This window comes from Anomaloglossus baeobatrachus, chromosome 4, assembly GCF_048569485.1.
Source record: "Anomaloglossus baeobatrachus isolate aAnoBae1 chromosome 4, aAnoBae1.hap1, whole genome shotgun sequence".
In the NCBI taxonomy this organism is placed as follows: domain Eukaryota; kingdom Metazoa; phylum Chordata; class Amphibia; order Anura; family Aromobatidae; genus Anomaloglossus; species Anomaloglossus baeobatrachus.
The window spans coordinates 455,465,499-455,489,776 of NC_134356.1; the positions used below are offsets into that span (position 1 = coordinate 455,465,499).

At 46.1% G+C, this 24,278-nt stretch overlaps 1 protein-coding gene across 1 annotated transcript in view; it reads right to left on the reverse strand.

Annotated features, from left to right (window-relative positions):
* LOC142302506 (ornithine decarboxylase antizyme 2-like) overlaps window positions 1–24,278 on the reverse strand; it is a 47,861-nt gene that overhangs the window by 12,226 nt on the left and 11,357 nt on the right. Inside the window, 3 exon segments of the mRNA XM_075343585.1 lie at window positions 3,142–3,317; window positions 12,378–12,458; window positions 12,460–12,535. Of these exon segments, the coding sequence (XP_075199700.1) occupies window positions 3,142–3,317; window positions 12,378–12,458; window positions 12,460–12,535 (333 nt within the window).

Below are 24,278 nucleotides of genomic sequence, written 5' to 3' on the forward strand. Positions count from 1 at the left end.
GGCAAAGACACCGATCCAGTCATAGGTTACTTACTGGGCTGCTTGCTGCAGTTTTCATACAATCACAGTTTTATCTGCTGCAGATATACCAGTTCTCTGACTGCTGAGCTCTGTATAACCCGGTCCACAACACTGACTGGTAGCATTCTGCCTATGCCTACAGTATAGAGAAAGCTGCCATCAGTGGTAGGGGCAAGGTTATACAGAACACATGATTGAGAACAACATGGCAGGTTTACTGGTCCTCTAGTGATAATCACTTATCAAATGGAGATTATCAAACCCACGGCAAGCAGGATCAGTAAATGATACAGCGCTGCAGTCAGGGTCTCTGTCTCTACATTATGCTGCGCTCAGAGGTGGCAAAAACCTGGTGACCGATTACTTTTCAGTAGTGAATGGAAGGAAGGAACAGCACACCATAAGGCACATGGAGATGCTCAATTAGGAGTCATTCAAAATATCTCATATCCATAGATTACACCTTTGTCAGTATAGAAGAGGGGGAAAAAAAAAAAGTAACGTTTCGAGTAAATACTCTATCAGATATGTCTGTAGTGGTAGATGCTCTCAAAATTAAAAAGGTCCAAGACTTTGGTGAGTTTTCCCTGAACTAAAAGGCAAACCAGGGCCAATTATTGGGTGGTGCGCATTTTTGCTCTGTGAAAACCCACCCAAAGTCCTGGAGCTTTGTAATTACATACCATTACAGACACGTCTGATGAAAGGCATTTACCCGAAACATAACATTTTTTTTCAATACTGATGGCAGTGCAATTAATGGATATGAGACATTTTGAATAAATCCTACATTAAGCATCTCCATATGCCCATTGGTGTGCTGTTACTTTATTCTATTCGCTTTCGATCTACAGGAGCTCAGTGGTTGGCTCCAAAGGAATTAGCACCCTATACAAATCATAGTCCATTAAGAGTGTTTCACCTACCCCATTAATTAGATTCCCTTTAACAATACAGGGAATTTTATGTTTTCATTTTTTTCCTCCAATTTTTCAAAATAACGATGTAGATACATGTCACTGTCTAGATGGGGGGTGCTCAGACGGTTTTATGCTCATCAAGGAGTGGTAGCCAAACAAACAATGTGCCACTCCAATGGTGAAGATAGATGACTGGAATTAGTATTTCCAGTCCAAATAAATATTGGAACGTTTCAGGCTATAACTCAGACCTTCATCAGACGGATTGCCAGGGGTATAGAATAGGGATGACAGCCCAAGATAGAGTGTAACTACTAATAGATCCAATCATTTATCTTCACCATTGAGTGACAGATTTTTTGTTTTACCTTTTTTGAAATAGCCATAATTTTCTTTTCATGAACATAACACGTATAAGGACTTTGTGGGACGACTTGTAGTGTTGAATAACAATTCATTTTACCATAGAAAAAAAAAAAAATTATATAAAAATTCAGCAACATGGTGAAAATAAGATTGCTATTCACCATTTTTTTTATCTTTACAATGTTAATTAGGTAGTAAATGACCAAAAACACAACTGAGGTGATCGCAAACATGTACAGTTTTTTCAGGTATTACACCATCCTGAATGTCGGCGGTGCGGGCTTCAAAGAAGTTGCACCCAGTTGGTGCGTGCGCATGTGGAGCTATCGGCTCAATCACAAGCCACAATCATCTGCGCACACGCCACCTCCGGGCGCCATTTTCCTCAAGTCCACTACTGGGAGATCAATGGGCCGGAGGCAGCGCATGCGCAGATGAGATCTTGAGCCGAGAGCTCCATCTGCGTATGCGCTCACTCCGAGCGCCATTATATGAAGTCTGCATTCAGGATGGCGGCCCCTGCCTCACCGCCCACAGCATCGCCCCTGCCTCCTATGTCCCCTCTTCAGCACCCCCCGATAAGCTATATTCGGCTTATAAGATGCACCACTAGGGCGGCACGGTGGCTCAGTGGTTCGCACTGCAGTCTTGCAGCGCTGAGGTCCTGGGTTCAAATCCCACCAAGGACAATATCTGCAAGGAGTTTGTATGTTCTCCCCGTGTTTGTGTGGGTTTCCTTCGGGTTCTCCGGTTTCCTCCCACACTCCAAAGACATACAGCTAGGGACTTTAGATTGTGAGCCCCAATGGGGACCGTGTTGCTAATGTATGTAAAGCGCTATGGAATTAATAGCGCTATATAAAAATTAATAAAATATTATTTTCCTCCCAAATTCTTGGGAGGAAGAGTGCGTCTTATAATCCAAAAAAATACGGTTTTATGTATGCATACATGTCAAAACAGATACTAACGCACAGTGAATGTGTTTTTTTTTTTTATTAACAAGGCATGCTAAAAATCTTAAGGCTGCTTTCACACATCCGGTTTTAGCAGTGCGGCTCAATCCGACTCAACCTATGCAACGGATGCGGCGAAAAACAGATCTGTTGCATAAGTTTTTCCCATGCGGCCCGTCCGTTTGACGGATGCGGCTTGATTGAGCATGCGCAGTGCAAAAAACCGCGGCCGGATGCGGTTTTTGCTGCATCCGGCGTCCATAGGCTTGCATTGTAAATCGCGCCGCATCCGGCGCGATGCGTTTCTTTTCGCCGCACAAAAAAAACGTGCCAGGCAACGTTCCATCCGGCCGCCGCATGGGCCAAATATGCCGCATCCGGCAAAAAACGAACGCAACGCAAGGCCAATGCGGCGCTAATGCAAGTCTATGCGGGAAAAAAACGCAACCGGCAGCAAAAAAAAGGGTTGCATTTTTTCTGCAGAGCGCCGTATTGTGCCGCAATGCAAAAACCGGATGTGTGAAAACAGCCTAATATTGCAGACAGAGAATTCACCAACATTCCTGACAACCATGGGAAGTCCACGACTGCAGCCTACTGTATATGCTTTTTCAAGGGTGGCAAACTATACAGCGGACACACAACACATCCAGTTCAAAAGAAAAAGATGATGGCAGACAGACAGTGGCAACGTCCACGTCACTTGATATGGGTGTCTGGCAGGACAAATGAACACAAAACCGCAGTCACCTCTGAACACCACCATTTATCATGCAGAAAAGGCAAAGACTGCAATGGAGCGGTATTTTTTTTTTTCTGTTGAACTGGGTATAGGACAATCTGATGCATTGCTTAACAGTAGAAAACTTGTTGCCTACCCCTCTTTGCTCCCATCGGCTAAGATGCCTTCAGGTATTTCCACGAAGAGGCTCTGATTCGACAGCATGGCCTTCCATGAGGAATGTTTCACCTCAGTGACCTTATATTGGAAATGGACGAGGTGGGGCTTCCCATCATTCCCCGGGAGATCCTGAGAAACCGTAAGCTTTTCGTCCTGTGGGAAGCAACAGACAAAAGTGGAATGGTCATAAAAAATAAAATGTGGACTTGGATATACGTCAATGATGTTAAATGTGTTCTGTAATGTGAAATATGTAAGAACATGGTGGCCATAAAATAACCTAAGGTGTTCGGAGCTGTGTGCAGGCTGACTCAGTGGACCGAATTGGTATATATGCTATGCAAGGCATGGGGAAACTGAAGGCATCTTAAATTTTTTTTTATACCAAAACTCGCCACCAGGTGAAAAAGTGGCGCTGTACAGTGAGCGAGCAGCCCAAAAACCATGTGCCGATAATTGGTGCTGTCACAATTGTTCCACAAGACTAGCATAATATGGCCGCCACTGATGATTGAAAGCGCTGGCTTGTCTAAGCTTTGGCCACAGACTAGTAAAGCAAGTATTGTCAACCATCAGGTAAGTGCGCTGACCCCACATTTAGCATATTTCAGTAAAGGGAAGCCAGGTTCTGTTAATATCACAATTTAAAAATAAAAAACAAAAAAAAAAACCCACCGAAGATATGACACTTTGATACAATGTAAAATACTGTACACACTCTAGTATAAGCCGAATTTTTAAGCTGGAAAGGCCCCCCCCCCCCTCGGCTTATACTCGAGAGAGGGTCCCACAAAAAAATTATTCTCAGATGAGAATAATTTTTCGTGGGACCTTCACTTAGAAGGACAGAAGACTAGCGACACCCATCGGACCAGACCACCCCCTAGGTGGGCATAATAAAAGTGTTTTTTTACGTTATACAGATCGGCCTGGGCTCTTATATATATACAGAATTCTAGAATGCTGTATATAAGAGGTCAGAGGTGGTGGTCGCAGCTTGTTGTCTCCAAATCTGGTGACAGGTTCCCTTTAAAAAGGAACCTGTCACCAGGTTTTTTGCCCTATAAGCTGCGGCCACCACTAGCGGGCGCTTATATACAACATTTTAACATGCTGTATATAGGAGCCCAGGCCGCTGTGTAGAACAAAAAAAAAAAAAAACACATTATAATACACACCTAAACAGGTGGCTGCGGTGGATGTGGGCTAAATGGGCGTCTCCATTCTCCGTTACTGGCACCACCTCTTTCGGCCATCTTCGTCCTCCTTCTGAAGCCTGTGTGCATAACGCGTCCTACATCATACACACTCACCGAACCCACGCATGCGCATTACAATACTTTGATCTGCCCTGCTCAAGGCAGATCAAAGTGCACCTGCTCACGACCTGAATGCCAGCGAGTGTGTATGACGAACGCGTCAAGCACTCCGGCTTCAGAAGATTGAGGACAAAGATGGCCGAAAGAGGAGACACCGGTACCGGAGGATGAAGACTCCCATTTGAGCCACATCCACCGCAGCGACTGTTTAAGTGTTTTTTTATGTTCTACACATGGGTCTGGGCTCTTATATATATAGCATGTTAGAATGCTGTATATAAGAGCCCACTGGTGGTGACCGCAGCTTACAGGGCAAAAAACTGGTGACAGGTTCCCTTTAAAGGTACCGTCACACATAACGAGATCGCTAGCGAGATCACTGCTGAGTTACGGTTTCCGTGACGCAGTAGCGATCCCGTTAGCGATCTTGTTATGTGTGACACCTACCAGCGATCAGGCCCCTGCTGTGAGGTCGCCGGTCGTTGCAGAATGGTCCAGGCCATTTTCTTCAAAGGCGATGTCCTGCTGGGCAGGACACATCGCTGTGTTTGACACTGTGTGACAGGGTCACAGTGACTGCTGAGATCGTTATACAGGTCGCTACTGCGACCTCTATTGTTACTGAGTCGTTGGTAAGGTCTGACTGTGTGACATCTCACCAGCGACCTCCCAGCGACTTACCTGCGATCCCCATCAGGTCGCATCGTTTTCGGGATCGCTGGTAAGTCGTTGTGTGTGACTGGGCCTTAAGACTCATATTTCTGATTACAATGACAGTTAACACCCCTAAGCACAGCTGATAAGATCCACCAATCATGTGATGTCACAGCTGACCCTGTTCTCCCTTCCTTCACAGAGACTTTTGTCAGAGATAGATAAAGTCAGAGTCTGTCCATCATGGCGAATAGTACTCATGATTCCTGAAGCAACCAGAGGTTAAAAGGTTTATTCTCAAGATGTCTCTTGAGCCCTTCAGAGCAATGCAATCCGCTTAGAGATTTTCCTACTTGCTGTATTGCAGCAGGGCGGATTCTCCATTTTGAGTGACAGAGCTGTAGTATTTGTAAAACCAAAAAGCCAAGCACAAGTTCTGCTACAACACATACTATCATGGTTTGTTGTGGCATGTAGACCATTATCCCTGTATATGCACAAAGATAACAAGGCATTTTGACAAGCCAGAGCAGAGTAGGAGACATGCAGTGAAAGCTGCTGGGCTGGTTATCTATAACTGCATCTGTTCAGAAGGTGAGCAGATAATTGCTGTATAGAAATAAATGGACTGGGCGTTTTAGAGTTAACACCTCTCCTTGAATGTAAGGGGTACTTCTCACATAGCGAGATCTTTAGTGAGATTGCTGCCGAGTCACAGGTTTTGTGACGTACCAGTGACCTCATCAGCGATCTCGCTGTGTGTGACACTGAGCAGTGACCTCGCTCCTGCTGTGAAATCGCCGATCGTTACACTGTTCTGGTTCATTTTTTGGTCGTCGGGAATTTGCAGGGCAGCACGCATCGGTGTTTGACACCTTACCCAACGACCTCTATGTGACAGGGTCCCAGCAACCGCCGTATCGTTGCTGCGTCATTGGGAAGATCTGACTGTTTGACAGCTCACTAGCGACGTACCAGCGATTCTGACCAGGTTGTATCGTATCGTTTAGTGTGACGGTACCCTAACTATAACTACTGCACACATTGGACCAAAAGATGGAGGCCAAGCTCCATAGAAAAGAGCTGGACACCCTAAGTGTCAAAGCTTTCATTGCAAGACAATGACAAGAGATTGCAATAGACTTTTTTCTAACTTGCTTATTTTCAGGCAAACTAATTAAAAAGGGTATTCTCAACTTCTTAAAATCGTTTAAAAGGGGTGGTCCACTACTTTTTCATTCTACCTTCTAATTTCCCCATGTGCGCCGTTGCTGATTGGTCACGGGGCTCGTGTGTAATAATGTCACGTGCAACCTGGGAACACGCTGGCACTGGATGGGAGTAGAAGTTTTTTGTTTTTTTTATGGGGGTGCACATGGGGAATGAGAAAGGTGGACAAGTAGTGGACAAGCCCTTTAAAGTCTAAAAAAAATACCAAGTAGCGAGAGTGAAAATTGCAAGATTTCTATTTTAAAATACTAGTATTGTGATATGTATCCTTTAACAAAAAAAAAAAAAAACAAAAAAAACAAAAAACCCACCATTGCCAAAAATTAATACATGTAAAACAAAAACCTGATTTAATTAATGTTATTTTCTGATGATGGCTTTCCTTTTCTGCAGAATGGAAGCAGCAATTACACCACTAAGGGGGTGATTTTTATCTGGGCTATATCCTTCTACAAGGCTATATGCTTAGCTTATACTGTCAGTTTGGGCCAACAGATTCCTTTTAATTAAATAACCTCCACCATATAACGATCACAACTGACAAGGTACATCTGAACCATTCATTCTGCAGACTAGTGGATATATGCCGAGACAGAAGAGAGTAAGACACCACAATAAGATGATGTAAGAGCACCGCAACTATGCTCTACTCTGCAGACCTACAGGCAACTAACTGGGCGTCTCCATACACATATACAAGAGGAAAAGCTGTGGAAAGAATATAATGTGCAAGAGGCTGCATCAATCAGAAGGGGGGGACGAACAGAGGGATCATTAATAAAAATGGCGTTTTCCCACACTTTTCAGAAGATTGTATCAAAATGTGGTAATGTGAAAGCTGCATGATAAAATGAATAAAAATTAATGAATCCAGGAGGATTTGAAGGCCCGCTGGGGATTATTCATCATGAGGTTCATCTAGTTATTGTGAAAAAGGCAAAATTCTGTGCAAATTTGCTGTGAAACGCCTGCTGGGGCTGTCATCTTGGAAAAAAAAAGTCTGTCACCTGGGAGCAGATTGTTAGGCTAAGAACACACATCCGTCTGTTCTGCCGTTTGTCGGATCCGGCGCGCTCCCGTACAGTCTATACAGTACAGTGGCTGCGCTGCAACTTCCTGGTCACATGACAGCACGTGACCGGAGCTAGTCGCGCTGCCACTGTACTGTATAGACTGTACGGGAGCACGCCGGATCCGACAAACGGCAGAAAAGACGGATGTGTGTTCTTAGCCTTAGAAAAAGAAACAAAACAATAGTAAGGCGCCTATCACACACACCAGTTTTTTTTTTTGCATCAATCATAATCCGTTTTGTGTCTGATGCGACGAATACGTCGCAGATTGTGGTAAAACTGATGCGAAGGATCCTGTAAAAAAATGGATCCGTCTGGTACCATTTTTTCCTGACCAGTGATTTTACAACACTTCTGGGCATTCTCTGTTATAAAAAAAAAAAAAATGGAATCTGATGACGTATCTGTCATTTGACAGATTATGACGTATCCTGCGCCCTCAGGCTTCCATTACAACAAATGACTGATGGCGACGGATCTGTCGCAGTCTGTTTTTACGACACAAATTTTTTTTACTATGGACAGGCTCTGTCACATTTGTAGACAGATCCGTTGTACGACGGATGTAACGCGAGACCATCCGTCACAATCCGTCCTTAATACAAGTCAATGAGAATAAAAATTAATCCAGCGCTGGATCCGTTTATTCACATGTCGACAGATTGGGACTGATGGCAAAAAAAACGGATGTGTGAAAGGGGCCTAAGGGCAGCACGGTGCTCAGTAGTTAGCACTGCAGGGTTGCAATGCTGGGTTCAAATCTCACAAAAGACATCAGAAGTTATGTTCTGCCTATGGGTGGGTTTCCTCCGGTTTCCTCACACACTCCAAAACACAAACAGATGGGGAATTTAGATTGTGAGCCCCAATGGTGACAGTGATGATCACATCTGTAAAGCGCTGTCCCGAGGTCAGCGGCAGACAAACAGTGCACCCAGTGGCTGTTCGCGAGACGTTCCGTCTACAAGGGTTGAGCTCACAGATTGGCTTCTGTGCTGTCGAGGGGATGTCAGCAATAATGTCAATACCAGACACTGGAGCAGTGGTGGAGCTTCAGCCAGTAAAGCGCACTGCATACAAGGACCAGGGTTTTCTGAAAGGCAGCCAACCCCATTAATAGCAAATGGGATTTTTCCAAATAATCATACCAGAGTAAAGCATCAGCTCTACTCCAGTGCTGGTGCCACTAACTAGAGTGAACATTCCCAACGGCACTGAAGAGGTAATCCAGCACCTCTCACAAAAAAGTGTAAAAGACGCTCCTGAACTGGTGTTACCTATCACTGGTAAGCAGGTCTCGTGCAGGCCAGCAGTTATAGGGCTGAAGACCAGGCAATAAGAAATCACTGGCGTCTATCTCATAATGGTAATGAGAAGTGTGGGATAATTCCTCAATGTAAACCTGATTAACACAGGTCTGAAAGTGAAATTGAGCTGGTTAAATCAAATTGTTGACAAAAAGCATTAACTGCCACATTTTGGATATAGTGCTGTGTACCAAACGCGTTGGTTAACACGAAGGCCATGTTTTAAAAAGGGAAACTGTCACCAGGTTTTTCCCTCATGAGCTTCAGCCAGCACCAGTGAGCCCTTACATACAGTATTGTAGAACACTGCATATAAGAGCCCAGGCCGCTCTGTAGAGAATAAAAATCACCTTTATAATACTCACCTAGGGGGCGGTGTGCTGGGAGTCACTGCTCTCGCTCCAGCGCCTCCTCCATCTTGTGCAATAGCCGTCCTCCTTCTAAGGCCCATATACATGCCACGTCCTACGTCATCCACAGAGGCCTCCATTGTGCTCCTGCGCAGCCACACTTTGATCCGCCCAGCTGAGGGCAGATCAAAGTATTGTAGTGCGCATGCGGTCTTTGACCGCACTTGTGTATTACAGTACTTTGAAGTGCCCTCAGCAGAGCAGATCAAAAAGAGCACTTGCACAGGACCGCAATGCCAGCATGTGTGGATGGCGTAGGACGTGCCATGCACATGGGGCTCAGAAGGAGGACACAGCAAAGAGGAGGCGCCGGACCGAGAGCAGCGACACCCATCAGACTGGCCCGCCTCCTAGGGCAGTATAATAAAGGTGTTTTTTTTTTTTACATAATACAGAGCGGCCTGGGCTCTTATATACAGTATTTTAGAATACTTTATATAAGAGATCACCACTGATCTCATATACAGTGGTGGCTGCAGCTCATAAGGAAAAAACCTGGTGACAATTTCCCTTTAATGAACCCAAAATGGATATGGTCATCATGCATAACTTCATCTGAAACCGCTAGACCTTTGTTTGTGATGTCTGCTTTCTGTGCCAAGGATTAATAAGAGACACGCGGAGGGTGAGCCGGGGTATCCTGTGTGTTGCAGATGTAATCAAATTGAATCCTGTACATTACAGTTTATGCTACTTATGTGGTTGTCTTTATGAAAAGCAACAAGCTATGGATGCAGACGTTAAAAAAATTGCAGTAGACCAGGAAATTATGAAAAAACAAAACAAAAAAACCCAGCTTTTTTTGTGTATATAAAATGCCATTAAAACCCTAAGATGACCATGTATGAATGCTCTGAAAACAATGGCATTCAGAATGAAAAACCGCCAACCTAACAGATAAGGTCCCTTTCACACATCAGTTTTTGCCATCAGTCACAATCCGTCGAATTTTGAAAAAAACAAAACAAAAAAAACTGGTGGAGGAAGGTTGAACTAGATGGACCTAGGTCTTTTTTCAACCTAAGTAACTATGTAAACTATGTAAACATCCCACGACTGATGCCGCTGGATCCGTTTCTCATTGACTTGTATTAGCGACGGATGGCCTCATGTTTCGTCCGTCGAAAAATATTTGTCCGTCGGACGGAAACAACGTCCACAGTAACTTTTTTGCGTACGTGGGAAAAACAGACAGCGATGGATCAGTTGCCGTCCGTCGTTTGGTAGAATGGAATCCTATGGGCGCAGGATCCGTAGTTATCTATCAAATGACAGAATCCGGCGACTGATCTTTTTTTTTTTTAACTGCGCATGATCAGATGGGGTGAAAAACACTGTTGGGCTGAAAAAACTGATGCGACGGATTCGTCGAGAAAACTGATTGTGACTGATGGCAAAAAAATCTATATAATCTATAAAATCTCACATAAGCTGCATGACTTGTTTATACTGAATCTGAGTTACAGCCAGTATAATATCCCAGAGCTGCATTCACAATTCTGCAGCCTCGCAGGCACCTTTTTTAAACCGGTGACTAATATGATGGAAACACACAGTCCAATGCATATCTAGAGCTCAGCTAACAGCAAAAGGCATTGGAGCTGTGCCAGTCCACTATACTGCCAAGGGTTTTCAATATCAACCAGCAGAACTGGAAATGTAGCTCTGGACTGGAATAGATAAGTAATGCAATGTTTTTGCAGAGTCACTCAGAATATATCCTCCTTAAGCTGTCCTTATGGCAGACAAAAGAGTTTCTACATATAGAACAACAAGCAGCACTCCAGCTCTTATCAAACTACAACTCCGAACATTTCCCAAAAGCCACATGCTGGGATGCGATCATTACGCCATGTTGGGTGTTTCACAAACGAGTGCAGCCAAAAATTAAGAGACCACTTCCAAATTTTCAGTTTCTGATTTTTTTCTTTATAGGTATATTTTTGAGTAAAAGGTCAATAGTTTATAGAATAAAAACAATTTACATGTCTCCGAATTTCCAAGCATAACATTTTGTATTTATTTCATAGTTCAGAAATCAAGATGTTGTGGAATAACCATGATTTTTAATCACAGCTTTCATGCGTCTTGGCATGCTTTCCACCAGTCTTTCACACCGCTTTTGGGTGACTTTATGCCACTCCTGGTGTAAAAATGTAAGCAGTTCTTTGTTAGATGGCTTGTGACTATCCATCTTCCTCTTGATTACATTCCAGAGGTTTTCAATGGTGTTCAGGTCTGGAGATTGGCCTGGCCATGACAGGGTTTTGATGTGGTGTTCCTTCATCCACACATTTATTGACCTAGCTGTGTGGCATGGTGCATTGTCCTGCTGGAAAAAAACAGTCCTCAGAGTTGGGGGAACATTGCCCGAGCAGAAGGAAGCAACTGTTTTTCCAGGATAACCTTGTATGCAGCTTGATTCATACATCCTTAACTCTTCCCGAGTTAAAACATTAGTATTGTTGATTCTAAGTGATTATAAACTTGTTTTCTTTGCATCATTTGAAGTCTGAAAGCAATGCATTTTTTTGTTATTGTGACCATTTCTCATTTTCAGAAAATACAATTTTTTTTGCTTGAAAATTCAGACATGTTAGTAGTTTATAGAATAAAAAAAAATTACAATTTACTCAAAAATATACCTATAAAGAGAAAAAAAAAAACATAAAAACAAAATTTGGAAGTGGTTTCTTAATTTTTTTTGCCAGGAGCCATATTAACTATATTCCTCCCGGCAGCCTTGGGTTTCAGTCTTCGATGCATGGCTGACACAGTTTCAGTCACCACTCTGATGGTAAGCAGCGGCTGTAACCACACCCCGGCACTGAGTGACAGCCGGCTCTGTACTAGTGCACTGCTAAACCGGCTGTTCGTGAATAACGAAGGTGTGGTTACAGCTGCAGCTCACTGTGCATTGACTTCAATGATGGCGACTGCTCCTCTGTGACTGAAAGCCTGAGGCTGTCGGGAAGGATAAAGTTAAAGATACTATTAAACTGTAGATTAACCCCCAAATCTGCATGTTAATATGGTTATTTTTTTTTTACATAGCAAGTTCCCTATAAAATGCATCCCTAGTCACCGATACCAAACATCTGGTCACACTGATTTTAATGCAAAAACAAAACCCCCAAAAATGGTTTTCATATAAATGCTGTGTGTGAAGACCCATCAATGGAGGAGGTTGTTACACCAGAAACTTGAGAATTAATCTTACCTTATAAATCACAGCTGGGAGTGCAGGATCCCTGCTGTCCCCTCGCCCACCGGGGATCTTCGACAGTGGGTGAGGGGCATCAGGAGCACCACAGAGGCCCGGGAATGAGGTGCCTGCAGCACTGAAGCTGGGGACTGCTACTCAAAGGTAAAATACTACTGCAAAAGAAAAGAAGAAAAACAAAGGTTAATGACAATTACACACACAGCTTTCTTCACATGTGTTTAAAGGAGGTATTTTTTTTATTATTCCAAATGCCTGAGAAGAAATGCATCCAGAGCTGAATTTGAAAAAAATAAAGCATAGGATCAAACATACCAAACAGCAGATTGAAGGTTAGGCTGCTTTCACACATCCGGTTTTTGCAGTGCGGCTAAATCCGGCTCTAAAACCTATACAACGGATGCTGCGAAAAAAAACGCATCCTTTGCATAAGTTTTTACATGCGGCCCGTCTGTTTTTTGCCGGTTGCAGCACGCTACTGACCATGCGCAGTGCAAAAAAACCGCATGCGGCGGCCAGATGCCTTTTTTTTTGCCGGACAAAAAAAACGTGCCAGGCAACGTTCCATCCGGCCGCCGCATGGGCTAAATATGCCGCATCTGGCAAAAACCAGACCGAACGCAAGGCCATGCGGCACAAATGAAAGTCTATGCGGAAAAAACCTGAACCAGCTGCAAACAAAACAAAAAAAAAAAAAACGGTTGCATTTTTTCTGCAAAGAGCTGGATTGTGACGCACAGCAAAACCCAGATGTGTGAAAGCAGCCTAAATATGCATGCGCGCAGTAGGCTTTTCATTTACCTACTTACTAGCAGAACTGTTGGCTGAAGCATTGTTGCCACAAAGATGACAGCAAAGAAGGGAATTTTGTTTACTTACCGTAAATTCCTTTTCTTCTAGCTCCTATTGGGAGACCCAGACAATTGGGTGTATAGCTACTGCCTCCGGAGGCCACACAAAGTATTACACTTTAGAAAGTGTAACCCCTCCCCTCTGCCTATACACCCTCCCGTGCATCACGGGCCCATCAGTTTTGGTGCCAAAGCAGGAAGGAGGAACTTATAAATTGGTCTAAGGTAAAATCAATCCGAAGGATGTTCGGAGAACTGAAACCATGAACCAAAAGAACAATTCAACATGAACAACATGTGTACACAAAAGAACAGACAGCCCGAAGGGCACAGGGGTGGGTGCTGGGTCTCCCAATAGGAGCTAGAAGAAAAGGAATTTACGGTAAGTAAACAAAATTCCCTTCTTCTTTGTCGCTCCATTGGGAGACCCAGACAATTGGGACGTCCAAAAGCAGTCCCTGGGTGGGTAAAAGAATACCTCGATAAAAAGAGCCGAAACAACGGCCCCCTCTTACAGGTGGGCAACCGCCGCCTGAAGGACTCGCCTACCTAGGCTGGCATCTGCCGAAGCATAGGCATGCACCTGATAGTGTTTTGTGAAAGTGTGCAGACTCGACCAGGTAGCCGCCTGACACACCTGCTGATCCGTAGCCTGGTGTCGCAATGCCCAGGACGCACCCACGGCTCTGGTAGAATGGGCTTTCAGCCCTGAAGGAATCGGAAGCCCAGAAGAACGGTAGGCTTCAAAAATCGGTTCCTTGATCCACCGAGCCAAGGTTGACTTGGAAGCCTGCGAACCCTTACGCTGGCCAGCGACAAGGACAAAGAGCGCATCAGAGCGGCGCAGTGGCGCCGTGCGAGACACGTAGATCCGGAGTGCTCTCACTAGATCTAACAAATGCAAATCCTTTTCACATTGGTGAATTGGATGAGGGCAAAATGAAGGCAAGGAAATATCCTGATTGAGATGAAAAGTGGACACCACCTTAGGGAGAAAGTCCGGGACCGGACGTAGAACCACCTTATCCTGGTGAAATACCAGGAAGGGGGCTTTGCATGACAGTGCTGCCAGCTCTGACACTCTACGGAGTGAAGTAACCGCCACTAGAAATGCCACCTTCTGCGAAAGACGTGATATAGAGACATCCCGCAGCGGCTCAAAAGGTGGTTTTTGAAGAGCCCGTAGAACCATGTTGAGATCCCAGGGTTCCAGCGGACGCTTGTAAGGTGGGACTATGTGGCAAACTCCCTGCAGGAACGTGCGGACCTGCGGAAGCCTGGCTAGACGCTTTTGAAAAAACACAGAAAGCGCCGAGACTTGACCCTTGTCCAATCCAGATTGAAGGAAGGAAAGAAACCTGGGTAAGGCAAACGGCCAGGGGATAAACCCCCTCTCAGAGCACCAGGCTAAGAAGATCCTCCAAGTTCTGTGATAGATCTTGGCTGACGTTTGTTTCCTGGCCTGTCTCATAGTGGCAATGACATCTTGAGACAACCCTGAGGACGCTAAGAGCCAGGACTCAATGGCCACACAGTCAGGTTGAGGGCCGCAGAATTCAGATGGAAAAATGGCCATTGAGATAGCAAGTCTGGTCGGTCTGGGAGCGCCCACCGTGAGATGCCACAGATCCGGGTACCACGACCGCGTCGGCCAATCTGGAGCAACGAGGATGGCGCGGCGGCAGTCGGACCTGATCTTGCGCAACACTCTGGGCAGCATTGCCAGAGGAGGGAATACATAAGGCAGTTGAAACTGCGACCAATCCTGAACTAAGGCGTCCGCCGCCAGAGCTCTGTGGTCCTGAGACCATGCCATGAATGCCGGGACCTTGTTGTTGTGCCGAGACGCCATGAGATCGACGTCCGGCGTTCCCCAGCGGCAACAGATCTCTTGAAACACGTCCGGGTGGAGAGACCATTCCCCCGCGTCCATGCCCTGGCGACTGAGGAAGTCTGCTTCCCAGTTTTCTACGCCCGGAATGTGAACCGCGGAGATGGTGGAGGCTGTGGCCTCCGCCCACAGCAGAATCCGCCGGACTTCTTGGAAGGCTTGACGACTGCGAGTGCCGCCCTGGTGGTTGATGTACGCAACCGCCGTGGCGTTGTCCGACTGTATGCGGATCTGCCTGCCCTCGAGCCACCGATGGAACGCCTTGAGGGCTAGATACACTGCCCTTATCTCCAGAACATTGATCTGAAGGGAGGACTCTGTCGGAGTCCAGGTTCCCTGAGCCTTGTGGTGGAGAAAAACCGCTCCCCATCCTGACAGGCTCGCGTCCGTCGTGACCACAGCCCAGGATGGGGGCAGAAAGGATTTTCCCTTCGACAGAGACGTGGGGAGAAGCCACCACTGAAGAGAGGTCTTGGCTTCCAGAGACAGAGAGACGTTCCTGTCTAAGGACGTCGGCCTCTTGTCCCATTTGCGGAGAATGTCCCATTGGAGTGGACGCAGATGAAATTGCGCAAAAGGAACTGCCTCCATTGCTGCTACCATCTTCCCCAAGAAGTGCATGAGGCGCCTCAAGGGGTGCGACTGGACCCGAAGAAGGGATTGCACCCCTGTCTGCAGCGACCGCTGTTTGTCCAGCGGCAGCTTGACCATCGCTGAGAGAGTATGAAACTCCATCCCGAGGTACGTCAGTGACTGGGTCGGAGACAATTTTGATCACCGAGTGGCCCTGAGAGAGTGTAGGATCGCTACGACGGATGCCATGACCTTGGTGAAGACCCGAGGGGCTGTCGCCAGGCCGAAAGGCAGTGCCACAAACTGAAGGTGTTCGTCCCCAATGGCGAAACGCAGGAAGCGTTGATGCTCTTGCGCGATCGGCACATGGAGATAGGCATCTTTGATGTCGATTGATGCTAGGAAGTCTCCTTGGGACATCGAAGCGATGACAGATCGGAGGGATTCCATGCGAAACCGCCTGGTTTTCACATGTCTGTTGAGCAATTTGAGGTCCAAAACGGGATGGAATGAGCCGTCCTTTTTTGGCACCACGAACAGATTGGAGTAAAAACCGCGACCGCGTTCCTGAAGGGGAACGGGGATCACCACTGCTTCTGTTTTCAGAGTGTCCACCGCCTGAAAAAGCGCAACGGTCCGCTCGGGGGGCGGAGATGTTCTGAAAAAACGAGTCGGAGGACGAGAGCTGAACTCTATCCTGTAACCGTGAGACAGAATGTCTCTCACCCATCGGTCTTGGACATGTGGCCACCAGGCGTCGCAAAAGCGGGAGAGCCTGCCACCGACCGAGGATGCGGTTTGGGGCGGCCGAAAGTCATGAGGAGGCCGCCTTGGAGACGGTGCCTCCGGCGGTCTTTGGAGGACGTGACTTAGACCGCCATGCAGAAGAGTTCCTCTGGCTCTTCTGTGGCCTGTTGGACGAGGAGGATTGGGATCTGGCTGAGGGCCGAAAGGACCGAAACCTCGCTTGAACTTTCCGTTGCTGAGGTCTATTTGGTTTGGGTTGGGGTAAGGACGAGTCCTTTCCCTTGGATTGCTTAATAATTTCATCCAATCGCTCGCCAAACAGTCGGTCGCCAGAAAAAGGCAAACCGGTCAAGAACTTTTTGGAAGCAGAGTCTGCCTTCCATTCACGTAGCCACATGGCCCTGCGGACTGCCACAGAATTGGCGGATGCTACCCCTGTACGGCTAGCCGAGTCCAGGACAGCATTCATGGCGTAGGATGCAAATACTGACGCCTGAGAAGTCAAAGATGTTACTTGTGGCGCAGCGGTACGGGACACCGCATTAATCTCAGACAAACAAGCTGAGATAGCTTGGAGTGCCCACACTGCTGCAAAGGCTGGGGCAAAAGACGCGCCTATGGCTTCATAGATGGATTTCAGTAGCAGCTCTATCTGCCTGTCCGTGGCATCCTTGAGCGATGCACCGTCAGCCACTGCTACTACGGATCTAGCCGCCAGTCTAGAGACTGGAGGATCCACCTTGGGACACCGAGCCCAACCCTTAACCACGTCAGCGGGGAAGGGGTAACGTGTGTCATTAAGGCGTTTAGTAAAGCGCTTGTCCGGGAAAGCCCTGTGCTTCTGGACAGCATCTCTAAAGTTAAAGTGATCGAAGAAAGCACTCCGGGTACGTTTAGGAAACCTAAACTGGTGTTTCTCCAGTTGTGAAGCCGAATCCTCTGTAGGCGGAGTTGGGGGAGAAAGATCTAGCACCTGGTTGATGGACGCTATAAGGTCATTTACTATGGCGTCCCCTTCAGGTGTATCAAGATTGAGAGCAACGTCAGGGTCAGAGTCCTGAGCTGCGAGCTCCGCCTCCTCCTCTAGAGAATCCTCAAGCTGAGACCCCGAACAGCGTGATGAAGACGGGGAAGATTCTAAGCGAGCCCGCTTAGCCGGTCTGGGACTGCGGTCCGTGCCGGAGTCCTCCACGTAATAACTAGAGGCCACACCAGGGACACGCTTAGTCGCAGATCGAGAGGGGCCTGGGGGTGATCCCGCAGTGCCCGGGGCCTGTGTAAGGGCCGGTCTGGACTGCAAAACCTCTAGAAACTTAGCAGACCATTTATCCATAGACTGAGCCATGGAATGTGAAAGCGACTCAGAGAGTTTGTCAGCTAAAACAGCAAACTCTGTCCCTGCCATCTGGACAGGGGGGGCCGGCGGTTCTACCTGGGCCGAGGGACCCCCTAGTGCCTCAGGCTCCAGCTGAGTGAGTGCCACAGGGGCCGAGCATTGCACACAATGAGGGTAGGTGGAACCTGCAGGTAGCATAGCCGCACAAGAGGTACAGGTAGCAAAATAACCCTGTGCCTTGGCCCCCTTGCTCCTTGTGAACGACATGCTGTTGTCTACCAGGAGCGTGATCACTGAGGGTATATAGCCACAAGTTAACAATACAGCTGAACCGGAAAAAGTATACAAATATAATGTATCTATATACAGTTCAGCACCCAAGGGAGACCAGCACCGGTAACCGGTGTGGCTTACCAACCGCTCCAGCGGTGTGTGGCCACCAGATTCCCTGCCTCGGGTCTCCCAGAGCTGTAGTCAGAAGTCCTCCACCGGCAGAATGTGTTAAAACATGGCTGTCGGCGTTCACAGGGGAGGAGGGAGCCGGGGGCGTAACTTACAAAAGTGCGGGAATCTGGTGCCCCATAGGGATTAGTGAGGGGGGAGGAGGACAGCTATGTGTGCTCCAGCCCTCACTGTCGGCGTCAGACCGACAGTCCCGCCCTTGCCCCTGACTGGCAGGCCCGGGGGCGGGAGTTTAATGTACTAGGCCGCAAAAGCCGGGGACTAAAGTAAAAACCGCGGCCGGCAAGCAGGCACGGTCGGCGCGGTAGTCCCGGACAAAAATCAACACTGCAGGCGCTGCAGCGTCTGAGGCCCAGGTGCTCCATGCACCGTCCCAAAGGGGACACAGAGTACCTGTAGTTGCAGGGCCTTGTCCCTGACGATACTTAGTCTCCTGTCCGGCAGATACCACCAGGGGCTGCGGAGGGAGCCCGGTCCCAGTGCCTGGATGACCGGTTAGGATCCCACTTCACCCAGAGCCCCTAAGGGATGGGGAAGGAAAACGGCATGTGGCTCCTGCCTTTGTACCCGCAATGGGTACCTCAACCTTAACAGCACCGCCAACTCAGTGGGGTGAGAAGGGAGCATGCCGGGGGCCCTGTTAGGGGCCCTCTTTTCTTCCATCAGAAATAGTCAGCAGCTGCTGCTGACTAAAATGTGGAGCATTGTGTGAATGTCAGCCTCCTTCAACACAAAGCATAAAACTGATGGGCCCGTGATGCACGGGAGGGTGTATAGGCAGAGGGGAGGGGTTACACTTTTTAAAGTGTAATACTTTGTGTGGCCTCCGGGGGCAGAAGCTATACACCCAATTGTCTGGGTCTCCCAATGGAGCGACAAAGAAAGGCTATGTGCATACGCTGCGTTTTTATGACGCTGCATTTGTGCGTTTTTGGCTGCTAAAAACGCACAAAAAAGCACCAGCGGCAAAAAAAACGCGGCAAAAAACGCATGTGTTTTTACCGCGATTTGGTGCTTTTTTGATCTGCGTTTTTATGCGTTTTTCCAATGCATTGCATGGGGGAAAAAAACGCAGAAAAACGCAGGAAAGAATTGACATGTCCATTTTTTTTAAGCTAAAAAGCGCAGCTTAAAAGAAAAAAAAAAAGTTGTGTGCGGACAGCAAAAATGAAAGCTCAGACTTTGCTGGAGAAGCAAAGTCATGCAGTTTTGAGGCCAAAAATGCACTTGAAAAACACAGCGAAAAACGCACTGTGTGCACATAGCCAAAAGCACCAAATAGTGGCAAGTCTAAAATATTTTAAAGCGTATCATCCCCATAACTGAAAATTCAGCCAATTAACATGTAGATAGGAGGCTTAGCCGCTATAATATAGCCATACCAATAACATGCATTTTAATTACGGTAATGCTATAGTTGCACAAGAATTCACTTTGAATCCATATGCAAATGATTGGCCACACCAAGGGTGCACTATGCCTCGGTGCACGGTCATCCTCCCCACACCAGATTTACATATCTAGCACTGTCCCTCGGCTTCATTTACAATGCTGCCTTAACCCACAACCCCAATTGCGCACTGACACTGGAAGAGCCCACTGGCACGCTGGCAGGAGACGGAGACCAGAGCATGCCGACAGCCTGATTTTTACAGACGCTGGGTCACCTATAGAAATGTCCGAGTAGCTGATTTCACAGTTTGGGTGTGACAGACTCCTTTTAAAGAGAATTTTAAAGGAGTTGTCCACTACATTGACATTGATTGCCTATACTTAGGATAGGTCATCAATGTCTGATCGGCTGGGGTCTGACACGCCACTCAGCTGATCTTATACTTATACATACTGCACATCCCCTCCCATTCTAATCAATAGGATTTGGATGTGCAGTACCTGGCAGCGGCCGCTATCAGGACGGAGTAGCGCCGAAAGTGAGCATTTCTGGCTGCCTGCTGCTGCCAGAACCAAGATCAGCGGGGGGTGGCGTGTCAGACCCCGGCCGATCAGACATTGATGACCGATCCTACGGATAGGCCATCAAAGTAGTGGACAACCCCTTTAACATATACATGTATACTTACTCATACAAATAATACAGCTATACATAATGGACAACCAAAGGCAATGTTAGGATATGCAAATAAAGTAAGTATGGCCAGCTCAGATCCTGTAAGTGTCTCAGCGTCTTTTTCCAGTAGCTGTCCACCAGGGTTACCAACTTTACTTTTATTTTTTTTCATTCTAGACCGCCTACCAAAAAAAAAAAAAAAATCAGACAATTTTTTTTATGGACGCAATAGAAAACAATAATCATTTATTATAAGGAGATCCCCATGTACAACTCATAATTCTGACATGAAGCCATCAGCTGCATTCACTGTACAATGACGAGAATTACAAGTAAAACACACAAGTTTCTTCACACTCATAAAAAAATCATTGACGATTCAATTTTTTTTTCCCCCGGACAAAATGTGCCCTATTTGTACTGACAGTTGGTGACACTGCTGAAGTAACAGTTTAATATTAGGATATCAAGGAGATGGGCACAACTATGCACCACTGGCGTCCAATACCAGAAACGTGAGGTCGCATTTACACTGCCAGATAATCCATCAGATTCTAACACTAGCGTTAAGCGCGTCCGTGACCAATTCAAGCCCGCAAATCTGGACTTTCAGACTGTACGGAGCCATGTTTTGCTTCATTCTGTACATAACTCTCAGATATCATTCAGAATAAAATCCTGTATTGTCCCATCCGTTAAACAGCTCGAAAATCACCTTAGTTTTTCAGAAGCGGATTAGTCTTGTTGCTCTGTTGACTTCTTTGGAAAACTCTATATCAGTACCTAAACATGTAAGCAGCATTAACCCCTACATTGTTGCCTACTGCATGGCACACACAATTCTACTTTATAATGGGGAGCTCACTCTATTAAAGGGAACCTGTCAGGTGCAATATGCACCCAGATCCACAAGCAGTTCTGTGTGTATATTGCTAATCCCTGCCCAACCGTCCCTGTATACACTAGCATAGATAAAGAGATCTTTAGAAATAGTGTTTCCTAAGATCTTTTATCGTATGCTAATGAGTGAGGGGACTAGCCCCCTGGGAGATGCTCCCCTGGCTAGTCGGTCCCATTATCATGTTAGTACGCCCCTGTGGGTGTGCTAACATGCTAATGAATGTGCAGTGACAGAGGATGATCTAGCAAGGGAAGCAACGCCCAGGGGACTAGTCCCCCTCGCTCATTAGCATACGATAAAAGATCTTTAGAAATACATTTTGTCTAAAGATCTCTTTATCTATGCTAGTGTGTACAGGGAAGGTTAGGCAGGGATTAGTAATATACACCCAGGACTGCTCATGGCTCTGGGTGCATATTGGACCTGACAGGTTCTCTTTAAGATCCAAGAACAGGCAAAAGGAAATGTAAATCTACTTTTTTTTATAGTAATAAGGAATACATTATACACAAGAATGTGGTATTAGTTTCCGGCTTTTGTATAGGGCCCAACAAGCCCCTGTCCAGACACCACCTCACCTTCCACTTCTGCTGACATGGCAGTGACTAGTTATGCTGTTATGGCTACTGTAGGGGGATTTAACTTTTTGGCTCCTTTTACAAGGGCAGAAAAACAGCCCAAACAAGCAGGACAATATAGAACGGCCATAGGGGGTTGTTTTGCATCCAGCGATCAGTGACTGGGCCCTCATTGTGAATGTGAAAGTTAATATGATAGTTTACCATATACAGTAGGGCAGCCAAAAAAACATTAAACTTTAATACTAATATCCCTGCTATTTGTGTAATGGAGGTGCCCACTACCAGGATAACCCCTTTCTCAATCTGTATGTTTCCCCTTTTATAATAATAAGGCTATGTGCATACACAGCTTTTTTTTGGCCACTAAAAAGGCATAAAAACGCACCCACGGCATAAATGCGCAAAAAAACGCACTGGTAAAAACGCATGCGTTTTTACCACGTTTTGAATCTCCGCGTTTTTCCAATTCATTGCATGGGGGAAAACGCAGGAAAGAATTGACATGTCCATTATTTATTTAAGCTCAAAAACGCCGCTTAAAAAAAAAAAAAAGTTGTGTGCGGACAGCAAAAATGAAAACTGGGGAAGCAAAGTCATGCCGTTTTGAGCCCAAAACCGCAACCGAAAAACGCACTGTGCGCACATAGCCTTACACTTATACTCTCCTCCGGTGCAGACGCTGTTCCAGCACTCCTGAGATTGCATAACAGTCTTACATCACATGATCCCTGTGGCTAATCAGTGGTAGCTCCACTCTCCCGCCATCGCACGTATCACATACATGCAGAGGACATAAGAGGAGCAGCAGCACTCATTTCCACAGTTAAAGAAGAAGCAGCCACTGGAAGCGCGTGACGCAAGACTGTTACATGACCTTGGCAGAGACCGGGCCAACCCCGAGTGTTATAAGTGTTCTTGTTTTAATATGGGGAACCTATGGATTGAGAAGGGGTTAACCAAGCAGTGGGCCGCACCTTTATAAGAACTGCAGTATTATTGCATTAAAGTAAACTAAGGATTTTCATTCATCCGTATAAACGTCAAATCCTAAGGAATTGCGAGTGCCATTCCAGCCTGCTCTTCCTTATTTCTTCCTCAGCATTCCGGTCAATCAAGGAAATGTCGTCTTATGTCTGGGAAGGTCACAATCTAATCCAAACAATACTGATTACTGCCCAAGGAAGATTAGGAAAGAGATTATATTATTATGTCTTACATTTGGAGTGTAGTTATGTAAAACCTCTGAACTCCTCCCCAATTGCCTATCCCACTTATCAACAAGGCTCTATTACCATTTTGTTCCTCAGCATTTTGGTACCCCAGCTGAGAGCAGCATGATGTAGGGACAGAGAGCCTGATTCCATCGATATAGCGCTTGCTGGGAGTAGCAAGAGATATAGATATACCTATGTTACTTATGTTGAAAAAAAGACCTAGGTCCATCTAGTTCAACCTCCACCAGTTCTACATTTAGTCACTAAGTCATTTATAACCAACAATGTTGTGTGTACTGAGGAAATCATCCAGCCCTTTTTTAAAAGCTGTTATAGTATCTGTCATTACTACCTCTTGTGGTATGGTATTCCACAGTCTGACTGCTCTAACTGTAAAGAACCCTTTCCTATTTAGCTGCCGGAATCCCCATCCTTCCACTCGCAGTGAGTGCCCCCTGGTCCTTCGTATTCTCTGTGGAAGAAATAAGTCATGTGCCAGTCCTTTATATTGACCACACATGTATTTATACATATAAATGAGATCTCCTCTGAGACGTCTTTTTTCTAAGCTAAACATATCTAACTTTTTCAACCTGTCATCATATGGGAGGCCTTCCATTCCTTGTAGTAGTCTAGTTGCCTGCCTTTGAACTTCTGAATGTCCTTTTTAAAAATGTGGAGCCAAAAACTGGATCCCATCTTCCATATGTGGCCTTACAAGTGATATATAGAGGGGTAACAATACGTTGGGATCACGGGATCTAATCTCTTTTTATACACCCTAGAATCTTGTTTGCTTTAGCAGCTGCTGCTTGACATTGAGTGCTGCTGCTCAGCTTATTTGTAATGAGAATACCCAAGTCCTTCTCCGGTTGTGTAGTCGCGAGTTTACTTCCATTTAATGTATACGCAGCTATAGGATTGCTCCGTCCTAGGTGCATTACTTTACATTTATCAACATTAAATCTCATTTGCCAAGTATCTGCCCATTTTGACATCTTACCCAGATCTTTTTGTAATATTGTACTATCCAGGTAAGTTTTTAATATCCTACATAGTTTGGGGTCATCAGCAAAGACTGACACTTTACTATCAATCCCATCCACAAGGTCATTAATAAAAGACATTAAAAAGAATCGGTCCTAGCACAGATCCCTGCGGCACCCCACTGCTGACTATGGCCCATTTAGAGAATGTACCATATATGACTACTCTTTGTTTCCAATCTTTTAGGCTGCTTTCACACATCTGGTTTTTGCATCAGGCTTAATCCG